A 12966-nucleotide genomic window follows, 5' to 3' on the forward strand; every position below is an offset into this window, starting at 1 on the left:
AAGGGAAACAGGTGAGAAGATGCAAGAGCGTGGGCGGCTCAGAAAGCAAACCAAGCTAATCTTGGTAGAAAACAACTGTCATGCCTGGCGGAGGCTGATCTGGCGATTTGTCTTCCTGCAGACACGTAAGGTGAGCAGCGTAAATCCAACCAAACTGTGTAAGCGCAGAGATTGCGAGAAGCGAATGTCAACTGGAGAACAGCAGCGCATGCAGGCTTCTTATGCCCGCAGGTAAGGGGTGGGGCCTTACCAGGCATTGGCTGCGCGCTTCTGTCTGTCTTGTCAGACTTGGTGCAATTGGATGCTTCTGCAGGGGTCAGGTACAGATGCCCTTCCCATAGGTGGATCTCGAACACGAGATGATGAAAGAGAACTGAAGTAAAAGAACCTGTGCTGACAGATCACAGCTAGGGGGCTCCACTGCCTGCACTGATCTACATACATCAATATACTTCATGAATATTTATATGCCACTTCCCAAAACTACTTGGTACCCAGGAACAACAGATTAGAAATGAATTAGTAAAAGAAAAATGAAAACCTTTCATTATATCATCTTATACTGCAATGTTAGATTAGACAGGCATTTTCCGCCTAACAGGCATCAATTTGTAGTCCTAAACAGTTTTAGCATCACAGATTTTGTAGGCTATTTGTAGGCTAATTGGTATTGCCGGGTACAAGAAATAAACAAAAACCCAGAATATCTGCTAATACAAGCTAGCAGTGTCAACATAAAACAGATGGTAGTCACATTTTCAGTGGGTAAATTTCCATTTAAATCTTACAATTTATGCAACATATATACATAAACAGATGTGCTTGTGTCGTGTTGAACAGGTTGCTTTGTGAATCATTATTCCAGCAGCGGACACCACCTCAGGTGCCAAGATTGTTGAAGTGTGTTAACTCTAATTTGGCTTGAAATAAAATGCAATGCTAATTTGCCAGAACAATTCTGAAGCAACAGATTCATAAAACATACTCTGGGGCAAAAACATTGTTTAGTGTAATTTTCCTCATAGAGTGAGACACGTGCCATTATGCAGTGCCATAGCCTGAGCTCAGTTGTGATTCATTCAAAACACAATCTTCAAGCCTGTGCATAATTTTTCAAACAAAATGACGTGTCTTTTTCCTAGTGACAGAGATAACCAGTGCATGTCTAGTTTTAAGATATTAAACTATTGTATTGTTGTTGATCCCTCCTCCCCAGACCCTATTGCTCATCCCCTGCAACAAAACCAGGGATGGTTCACATGACAATCACACACTATCAATATCAAAACAATATCCTGACCACTCTTCAATAGTTGAATAAAGTCGTTATTTTTATTTTTTTTCGCACAAAAAGTATTCTCGTCGCTTGATAAACTTAAGGCTGAGCCACTGTAGTCACTTGGTCAATTTCAACGATGTCATTACTAACGTTTCTAGTCCGGCAGAATAAAATCACCTAGAAGCCTATGAAGGAGTGAGCCAGCTCTCAGATTTCATCAAAAATATCTTAATTTGTGTTCCGAAGATGAACGAAAGTCTTACGGGTTTTGAACAACATGAGGGTGAGTAATTAATAACAGAATTTTTGGGTGAACTAACCCTTTAATGATCCTCAATGATCGCAGCAATTATTGTACCACCCGAATGGGGAAATTATCAGTAAACATTAATGTAAATTAATGTCTGTTTCTCACACAAATATATTGCATGAGTTCAGATTTGGAATATAGTGTATGGACTATTTTATATTTTTATACTGCTTTTGGGGGCTTTTTGAAGACCCTTTTAATGTCCTTTTAACATGACATTTTTTATTTTCGACTGAACCACTACACCACTTACACTACACACAAATCGAATATCCATCCCAGTTTTCCTGAAAATGGTCTGCCTGAGTGCAAAGCTACAAATTCCCACTGCTGCCGCATCAAGCACATTTGCTGGACAGAGCAATAGAAAAGCAATGACAGTGAAAATGCATGTTGGGACACTAGGCTTTCAGTGGCGGCAACATGGCAGACTAAAGGAGAGTGATGTTAGCAGAGGACAGTCCAGAGGAAGTCGGCTGCTGCAACCTTTATTGCCCCCTTCCTCCATCATTTCCCATGATGCATAGCACACATTCCCACTTCTTTATACACCTCTGAGTGCAGAACAACTCAGAAAAGGCAAAATGTATGAAAAACAACAACACTGTCTTTGACTTCACAGCTATTTGAGATAATGCTGCTCATCATTTCACAGTTCTAAACCAATCAGTGACCAGCACAATCTCAAGATAAACACGGCATGGTGTGACAGATAAATGTGTGATGATGATAAGATTCTGGGTGAAGCTAAGTAGATTATGCATAATGTGTCTATGGACATATTTTTGTATGGATTTGTATGCAACGATGCAACAGATAGAAGCTATCCACAGTGTACGCAACAAAGCAACTGTTGCCAATTAATTTGTCCTTTGTATCAGAAGTAGCTCGAGAGCTTGGAGTACGTCAGATATAGAACGGGGCATCAGTTTACTGTTGTGAATTTATTGTGTCTGTGTCGTGCCGCACCGCACTGCATCCAGTGTAGACAGCATCACTGAGTAAAATGGGTCCAATATGCTTTTATTGCATCTGGTGTAGACACAGTGTAATAAATAGGAAAATAACTGTGTTAAAGTTGCACAATTCATCAATTAAGAAACATCTCCAATTTCAGCTGTAAAACAGCTGTACAGAAGATATTATTTAGCTCAATTAAGTTAAAGGTCCCATGACATGAAAATTTCACTTTATGAGGTTTTTTAACATTAATGAGTTCCCCTAGCCTGCCTATGGTCCCCCAGTGGCTAGACATTTTGATAGGTGTAAACCAAGCCCTGAGTATTTTTGAGAAAATGAAAGCTCAGACGGGCGAATCTAGAATCTTCCCTTTATGTCGTCATAAGATGAAAGGTCACCTCCCCTTTCTCTTCTTTGCCCGCAAAGAGAATTTGGCCCGCCCATGAGAAAATGAGCAGCGCGAGCGCGATATTGGTTTTTCCTCGAGGGACATCATGGCTTGCAAACGAGCGAAGCATGGCAGTTGCTCAGTGTTTGGATGTACAAATGAACACAAAAGTATTTTTTTAGTTCCTTTATCCGAGCCTCTGAAGAACCAGTGGGTTATGTGAATTTCTGATGTGTAATTGTTCAAGTTCAGACTGATAATCTTTCTCTCAAAATCGTTCAATACTGTTATGCATCAGTAAATCAAGCCAGTGACTAAAATATCAACTTCACATCGTTTCTCTTGGTAGGATGAAAATAATCTTATTCAAACTGTGATTAAAATATATACAGAAAGCGATCAAAGAACAATCCCTTTCCAAATGCCCAAGCTGTCAATCACACAGCACGAGTTTAGTTTATCTGGACACTTGCCAAAACTCGTTATGAAATCAATGACGCTGTTACACAGCACAACGAAGCTCTTACTGTACTTACCTCATGTTTGCATTGGTGAAATCATTAGTGAGAGTGCAGAAACTGCGTTGCAATGATAAGATCTTCATTCACGCGATCAACAGGCAGTCATCTGCTCAATGCTCATCACTGTAACCTTTTATGTGATGGGAATAGATCTAAATACTTAAAAAAACTTCTCACGATTTGTTAATCTCGATAGCTGTAATAGTAAAAACGTATAATAGCTGTAATAGTAAAAGTATTCGAGAGAGTTCCACATGTAATGCTAGCTATTTCATATGCAAGCATGTCAGCTAATCACAGCAGTGAGCGTTTACACTGAAGTCTCACAGCAGACACGCCCCTTCAAACAGAGCGTTCAAATCAGAGGCTAAAATCAGGCTAGGAAAATGTCTTTTATTTCTAAATTATTAAAAAAAAATTATCCTAAAAACATACTAACATTATAAGGGCACCACATGAAACATTATAAAATAATAAAATAATCCATGTCATGGGACCTTTAATTAAGACATAATAACATTGTCTAATAGTAATTAATGTAGCATAATTAAAACTATTTTGGTGATACTCACAGTTTTGTTGCCACTAGCAAATTTTCGGCACTGAGACAAATGCATTTTTAAACATACAAAATAAGTCTTTTAATTAATATGATGCTATAAAAATTTTCAAGCATAATGACAATAAAAATAAATATATGATTGTATGCAAATCAAATCGGAAATACCAAAAACTCTGCCATTGGTGGCAGAAACAGATAGCCCTGCCCCAAACTCATGCCATTGGTTGAGCAACTGTTGCTATGTTGTGCTAGTCAGGATGTTCAAACAAACAGAGCAATGTTTTGAGTCACTGTGTTTACACATTCAGGGGAATCAGCCAATAAATGACTTACAAATGGCTTTAAAACACTTTTCGAAGGAGAATAGCACATCACACTGCAGGATATAACAATTTCCCCAAAGAATTTCATGTCAGCCCCTTAGCCTAATGTCTAATATTTATAAAAAGGAAATAACAGTATGTGCAGTCAAGATATGCATGTATCTTTAGTGATGGGGTGAACAGTTATCTCAGTGGGGTGACTTTGACTGATGCAGTAATGAAGACTGTCAGTGGCCCCATGTAAATCCGATTAGGGGGCTGATTGACTCAAGAGTGCGGAGACTCTGCTGAGTTGCTGATCTTTCTCTCCACTATGCCAAGAGCATTCAGTACATAGATCAATGCACCCAGCCTTATCTCATTACTGTAATCCTCCCTCAATTACTGCTGGTGACAATTTTTCCCAATAGTTGACAGAACTAAACAAACACCTATATGGATAAGCCTTAAAACAATTGATTTCAAATAATGGTAAATATCCTGTTTATCACATCATACATTTTTGTTCTTTAATTTAATGCATGTGGACTATGAAGGCTTGTTACCACCTCAGATGAAAAATAAAGTTGCAATTACAATACAAAGTCAAAATTACAATTAATAAAGATTCAGTAGTGATATAACCTCGTAATAACATTTTCTTACTCTGAAATGGAATCAGCTTTTGTGGCATGCCAACAATAATTTCAAGCTGGAAAGATATTTATACATTAAATACACATATAATGGAAGACTAGGCAGCAAGCAGACAGCGCCATAAATAGATTCTTAAAATGTGCTATTATCAGACATACTCAAAAGCATAGGCCTAACTCATTTAACGGACTGTAAAGCACTGACATTGCCATTGGTTACATAATCACAAGTTCTTCAACCTAAAAAAGTAGTCCCTCCTCAAGACACAAATAACAAGCATTTTACTTAAGAATTCATGTTAATTCTTTAAAATGGATCTAAGAATCTCCAAAGAAGGAAGTCTCTAAACCCTAAAGCCACCATAACAAATGTCTACTAACAATTTTCACCTCTTCTGCTTCTCAAATAAGGATTAAAAGAGCCTTATTTCATGTCGTGGGTTAATTAGACAACTGAACTGTTCTTTAAAGTAACATAACGATTAAAGACTTTACTTCAAAAGCAGATGTGCTATCTGGGCCCCGTATTGGTATTCAACAAGCCACGCTTTAGTCCAAGAGCAACCAATCAATCATATATAATTACACATAATTAAATGTAAGATAAAAGGGTTTGTTCAGATCTACTATTAGCACACTAGCTTCCTATTGTGAAAATGGTTCTTTCAATGATGAAAAAAGTCAAGGTGCAACTGAAATTGATTTCTACCAGAGCAGCTAAACATTATTTTAAAACCAATTACTCTCCAAACCACCTTTTAGCAAAGTAACAATATTTATCACAAGCCATTTATGCAATAGGCTTTATGCCGAATGTCACATGAACAAACAGGAAAACAGGACTCATTGTATCCTCATTGTATCCGCAGCTGTACGAACTGACGGCAATAGCTATGACTTTAAAGGTAATTAGCTAACCTAGCTAGTTTTTATCTTTCCTGTTTTATTCGATTTAAATATGTAAATGTTAGTGAGAAGAAGAAAAAATAAAAAAAAAACTTCTAGATATCAATCTGCATATGTGATGGACTCGCTCATTTGAAGGTATCTTGAGTAAAACGGCTCTATATTTAACAACGCACATGCAAAAAGACCAGAACCGGAACCGATGAGACCCGTTTTACACTTTGTAAAATAACCCAATTTGTCGAATACAGTTTGTTGTGCATAACCCAAATTTTTACAAAACTTAATTTTGTGTAAAACTTTATGACATTTAAATCAATCGAATTTACAACCACAGTAAGTACATCACTGTTTGCAAGGCATAAAAAAAGTTAAAAAAAAGTCTCAAATCTTGTCAATTGAGTCAATTAACGAAACCCCGTCAGTTGGCCATCGGGCCATCCTTACTGTAAATCCAAGATTAAGTATTTATTACTATTACAAGAGTGTAGGTAAATGTTTTATTCCCCCTGCATAAAATTATTATGTTTTATACGCAAGACTCAATTCATCAATATTATCCTCAATACCAGCTGTAGAAAATGTCAGTACTGCTTCCACACACATTCCTTGAGACCTCTATCAGATTGGATAAATGTCAAACCACAGGATTGGGTGCGAAACCACAAGTAGTAACATCCCAACAACATGGTGAGGAGAGATAGAGGTGCATTGCAGCACAACACCGTTATGTAACCAGGAGATCTGTTTGCCCAATAAAGCTATGAATCCTCATCACTGTTTATAAATGAAAAATAAATAAATAGCTAACCTCTGCTCGTGTCACAATGACATTTTGCTGGGGAATACATTATTATATAGTCAGTTTAACTGCAAATGACTTTTGTTTTCTTATTAAAGCTCCAGTATGTGACTTTGGTATTTGACCACAAGAGGGCGCAGTTTCCAACAATAACAAAGGCGAAGCTTGATGACGCTATGAAGGAGGTGACGATGGGAGATGTGGTTTATAATGCGTTTTCACCATCTAGCGATGTATCTAAATGGAATTAATGAATCATGATCACGGATGAGGTAATTTATTCGTTTTTGTATTACCTGTATGTCTTATCGTATTATTTTATGTCATCATAATTAATGAACTGCAAGGGACGTGAAATGTTATGCTATATTAGGCTATCCCGTTACAACATACAGCTATTTGTCAAATGATTTGTTTGGTTAATGTTGTGCAGTTTTACGTTTTTTATGGTTAATGCCGTGTTGTTTAACGTGTTCAAACCAATATCTAAAAGTAAATTTGAACGAACATTTGCAAGTAATGACTAAATATTTTTTTTAACATCATCTCCGATTGTAATTGTACTGCCATAATCTCGGTCACCACACGTGATAAAAAGCCTTACCAAAGTACAAAGAGCAATATAACTTTGTTTATAAGTGCTATTATTGACAGTTGCATGTCTTACCTGTCTCAATACACTCGCGAGAGAGTCTCTGACAAGTCCAGACGCGCAGCTCTCTCCATCTCGAAAACGCCTGACGATATTTATCCGGGTTTTATTCCTCCGTTTGTCACACAGTCCGTGACTCCGCGTGTATCCGAATATGGACGCTTTCGTTTTGTTGGCACTTCAATACTCGCCAAAGAGTTCGTAATCCATAACAGCTATAACCATACAGTCTATGGCTATAACGCTTTAACCACCACTTCCGCATTTGACCATGCGATATTCCGGTGTGGTGGGTCATATTTTTTATTTTATTCCTTTTTTTATTCTTTGTCAGATGTCTTTATTGTTTATTGTGATAAGAAAAAAACCTCAATAAAGTTGTAAAAAAAAAAAAAAAAATCCGGTGTGGTGGAATATCCTATCACATGGTCCACACCGGAAAGAAGGATAGAGAGAGCGGACATTGCGTCACTGAGGCGCGACATTTCTTTTCCGGGACGGCCAGTTATTTAAAATCGGAATTTCTCTGAAATAAAAAATCTTTGGAGACTTTTGAGATATTGTAAGTACATAACTGGAGGAAATATATCACACTGTGCAAGTTATTTTTGGAAATTTTATTACAAAATCCCTACATATTGGAGCTTTAACAGTTATTAATTATTAGTTATTTATTAACAAATAACAAGGTCACATGAGACACAGTCATCTTCTAACCATATACATAATGGGAACTATATTCTCAGAAGGCGAAGCACTGCTATTTGGGCGGAGTAAAATGAATAAATGCTTTTGTTAACCAAAGACCTAATTGCAAGCGTTTAGCCAAAAGCCCATTAAAAACCCATTGTTTTCATGCCAACAGACCCGGAAGTGCAAAACTAATTACTTGTTTTTGGTTTTTGGCCAACAAAAATACATTGTCCTTGCAGCATTTCTATTAAAGCAATGTAAGCGTCCAGAAAATTCATGAAGGAACCCACACTTGCACTCACCTGCTCATGGTGTTCAATCCCCATACTCAAGGTGTTGATAAGGATGGCAATCATAATCCCTTGATTGAAGTATTTGCTATCCACTATGCGTGTCAATCTGTCCCGGAAGTCCTCCCAGAACTGAGCCAGGCGGTTACGCTTCTCCAGTATTTTATGATGGAATACATGTCTGGGTTTTAACTCTGCTCCATCGGAGAGCTCGTACACCATGTCCCCTTCTGATCTGGAGTAGTCTGAATCACCGAGCTCCAGATCCATGGTCTCCAGGGCCCTTGAGCAATACGGGCAACTCAGGAGCTCAAGAAGCAACTGAGTGGGCACCACACCAGCTATCTGCAACAGCACACGACTGTGGCCTACATGGGGGAAAAACACTATCAGTCAACAAGTTACTGCGTTTCATGCATTTCAATACATTAAGGAATACATTACATTATTGTTTTCCAAACATTACTTCACATACAAAGTAACACTGTAACATAATTATTTATTTTTTATAATGCAATTTGTAATGCTTAACTGCTTTTAAAAGTAACATTCCCTAACACTGATTGCTAATTTATCTGTTGCTGTTGTGCATTACTTCCTTCTGGATTGAGGACATTTCTCAGGAGAAACATGATATCTAAATCATTCACATGCTTTATTCTACCTGGCGTATAACTCAAACATCAACAGACCTTACAATTAACCTAATGTTTATTGTGAGGTCACTTATTTGAATGATTACACATATCTGGACCTAATTTGTACCACTTTACTAGTCAAACCAATAAAACCAGTTACTTCAACTAGTTAGTCTATTAGTTTACTTTTCTAGCCACAGTCAAGTCAGTGCTCTATGCATTCTGTTTAAGCCCTCTCTTGGTCTTGTGATCTCACTACTTTAAATAAAACTAATTGGTCCAATCAGAGTATGTTTGTGGCTGTACTCTTATACTAATGTGTTTCCTGAGGACTTAATCTTACACCGTGGCCCACTTTAGACTGTGGTAATGAGCTGAAGTGTAGGTGACTCGAGCAGCGATCAAAAATTACTGCTGGCACTGGCAGAGGCAGTGAATTTGAAGTAAACATGCAGTTCACATTCATGTTGAAAGAAATCCACAAATAGTCATTTTGCAACAGACTGATATAAAAATGAAAACTGGCTTGGGCATGAAAGAGATGCCTTGATTATCTGGGGCTGAACAAACGATATAATGCAAAACCAAATGCACTAAATAGTAGTACTATTAAGAATAGTACTGGGACAAAATGTACTGCTCCTGCAGTAAATTGGTCACTTGAACTCATATAAGTATCATACATTTAAAGGAATAATTGACCAAAACCCAACAAAATAATATTTTATTTTAAAGTCATACAATAGTTTTATGTGTGGAACAGGCCATAATTTAAAGCGATAGTTCGCTCAAAATTGAAAATTCTGAAAAATCATTTACTGATCATCATGTACTGTACCTCTAAACCTGTATGATTTTGAATTATGTTGGAAACCAAGCAGTTTTGTTACATTTTACTTCCATTGTACTGTATATATATATAAAAAAAAGACATTTCTCAAAATATCTTCTCTTATGTTCCACAAATGAAAAAAATTCATATGACATAAGGAAAGAAGAAGGTACATTTTTGGTGAACTATCCCTATCCCTAGTCATTTTTCAATTAAAATCTGCACCTCTGCATTTAACAATGCCCCATTATGAGCCAGTTGCTGCATTTCCATTCAAATCTTTCACATTTTCCAAATCTTTCATAATTTTGGACATTTGCCTGAAGTGCCGTATGAACACAAGCCAGCGTCTTGCCTCTTATTCGGTGTCAGACAGTCAAAACTCAACCTTTAATGTCAATTCCGACTTAACATTATACAGAAAATTCATCTCAGCCTATAGTGCATAAACTTGTATTTGAATTTTAACTTACTTTCAAGTTTTTTTGAGTGCAAATTAAAAATGTGAACTTAAAATAGTTTTATAGATATCAAACTAGTGACATTTCTAAAAACCAGATGTTTTACAGATATAAGTAATGTGGAAATATGTATATGTGAATGTGGATTAAATGAGAGCTGTGGTAAAAATGAATTCATATGGGTTTGAAAATGTTTAATTTTTTTATATTTGGGTGAACTCAATCTTTAATACTACTCAACTAGAAACGCCAGCGGTCTGAATCATTGAAAACCAACTGATCTTTTCCTTCCAGTGACAGAATAAGCCTGCTGTCTCCGTCTAACACGAGGAATCAACGGTTGATGTAGAATTTCAAAGGGCTTGATGGCCACAATTGCTAGTGGAGTGCTGGCTGCCGCCTCACTCCTTTAAAGATTGTGTTAATGACTTTAACATTTAAGGTATTGATTTTCTGTCGCGACAATCACTTCATAGAACGCCTTTCATTAGCCTGAAACAGGCTGTGCAGGGTGAGTACAACAAGTGGAAACAATGACCATGAAAAACTTACTATGTTCTCCCATGAGCTGGTGCAGCTTCTCAAAGGGATCAATCGCTTCACATCCTGTATTTGCATCCGATTCCCCTCTCCCTTTCCCAGCAGAACTGCTGCCTGTATAGCTGCAGATGAGGGAGGGCAAGATGGTTGGATAGTTCATACCCCCGTTTAGTCGTCCGAGCGCCGGCACGCCCACTGTTGCGCTCGATCGCCCTTGTGGGGCCTCGTGAAAGTCACCTTGATAAATGCTGTGCACTGACTGAGTCCTGGAAGAAAGATTGTGCATGCCGGTTGGCTGAGAGGACACAGTTAGTTGGGGCCCCGTTGCGATAGACCTCATTTCCAGAGCCTCGCCGGGCCCCGTAGAGACCACAGGACTGGGGCTGCCGTTGCTGAGGTGACAGTGCTGTCGTTGGTGCTGTTGGATGAGGTTGTGGATGGAACGGACCCAGTTCCCGCCACCTCTGTGCCTGCTGTGACCGTTGACGCCGCCGCCAGTGCCTCCTCCTCCACTCAGCACGCTGTTGGGGTTCACCTTCTTTCTGCGCTTGCTCTGCCAGTTGTTGTAGATGCGGGAAACGCGGCGCTTCACCTTGCGGTACAGGTGGCTGATGTACCTGAGCATCTCCTCGTAGCAGCTCCCCGGCTCAGAGTAACTGGCAAGGGTGCTGTCGTTGGAGAGGTAGCATGCTCGCTGCTCCTGCATCAGCTGGTTCTCACGCTGCTTTGTTTCTGAGAACTGGGTTGCTATTACAACCAGGCACAGGTTGATCATGAAGAAGGAACCCACCTGAGGGACACAAAGGTCATTGTAGTTCACCATCATGAACATGAGAAGTCTCCTTAATGCCTGTTTTACACCTCACATGTACTGTAAGTGGTGCACATACTGTACACCACAGTTCAAAAGTTTGGGGTCGCCAAGATTTCTTTTTTGAAAGAAGGGTCTTATGCTCACTAACAGTAATATTTCATATTTTTAAAAATATTTTAAAATGTAATTATTCCTGTGATGTCAAAGCTGAATTTTCAGCATCATTACTCACGTGATCCTTCAGAAATCATTCTAATATGCTGATTTGATGCTCATGAAACATTTCTTATTATTATCAGTGTTAGTATGATTGTGTATATTTTGGCATCCCTATTAACCGGGGTTCTGCTCAATTCAAACTCAGGAACTGAACTGTAATTTTATACTCATTCTCAATTCAATATCCTGAATTTAAAATCAAATTTAGGACTTTGAATTCCAAAATAAGGCGACTCATAGGATGCAAAATTTCAATTTAAGATTTCATAGGTCACACTGAGAAACAGATAAATCTATTTGTAATGTCACTTGTAGAAATTTGTATACTACTTCATATTTAACAAATGAATGGATCAGGGTTGAGGAACATTTCCTTTCCTGAAATGTTATACCTGTTAAATTTGTCTGAATTGAAATTCAGAAAATTCCACTTTCCTGTTATTGCACTCGATTCATGTATACAGTGTGAAACAGGCCGACATTATGAAATACCTTCAATTAGAGTATACTTACTATAATAAGTAATATAAAATATATAAAATTGTAAAAGGAGTGGGCATCCATGACGTAATACATGATGTCCACCCATCCTTCCAAAGTAATAACCTGCAAAAAAACAGAAGAGAAATTAAGAGAAATGCTGTGAGCTGTAAGATTCAAGTGATCATTATTTTGAGCTTGGCTCAGCACAATAACAGTCTCAGGGGCCTGGCTCACATTTCCAACTGTGCAGATGGCTGGTGGCTCAAACACTGAGTTTTAAGAGTTTGTCTGGGGAATGGAAAGCCTGCAAGTTTATTGTATTTTTTTTTTTCTGGAGGTTTTTGAAAATTATAATTGAGTTCAAACACATTCAAATGTAGAGTCCAAGTAATACACCTTGACCTGAGGTAAAGTTTCAATAAATCACCTTACCTCAGATTAAGACATGTCTAATTTTTTATCTTGAGCACTGTTAGACACTAAAGCTCTTGAAAAAGAGTTGTTTCTTCCCAGGGATTAATTTTGAATGTGTGTGTTGTTGTTTTTATAGATAAAGACATACAAATCAAAGAGAAATATAGCAAAGTCTTCATGGTACAGAGTGATGCCAGAGGTCTGATTGTTAGTTTGATTGCAGTAAAAGTAGTAGCGCAGGGTT

General features: G+C 38.0%; 1 protein-coding gene across 1 annotated transcript in view; it reads right to left on the bottom strand.

Annotated features, from left to right (window-relative positions):
• The window catches only part of cacna1ha (calcium channel, voltage-dependent, T type, alpha 1H subunit a), a gene marked incomplete at its 5' end in the record, with an annotated part of 75713 nt that overhangs the window by 49995 nt on the left and 12752 nt on the right, over positions 1-12966 (bottom strand). Inside the window, 3 exons of the mRNA XM_081383117.1 lie at positions 8334-8689; positions 10805-11582; positions 12339-12431. Coding sequence (XP_081239243.1) covers positions 8334-8689; positions 10805-11582; positions 12339-12431 — 1227 coding nt within the window. The remainder of the gene's footprint in view (positions 1-8333; positions 8690-10804; positions 11583-12338; positions 12432-12966) is intronic.

This window comes from Scardinius erythrophthalmus (assembly GCF_964197995.2).
Source record: "Scardinius erythrophthalmus genome assembly, chromosome: 1".
NCBI lineage: Eukaryota > Metazoa > Chordata > Actinopteri > Cypriniformes > Leuciscidae > Scardinius > Scardinius erythrophthalmus.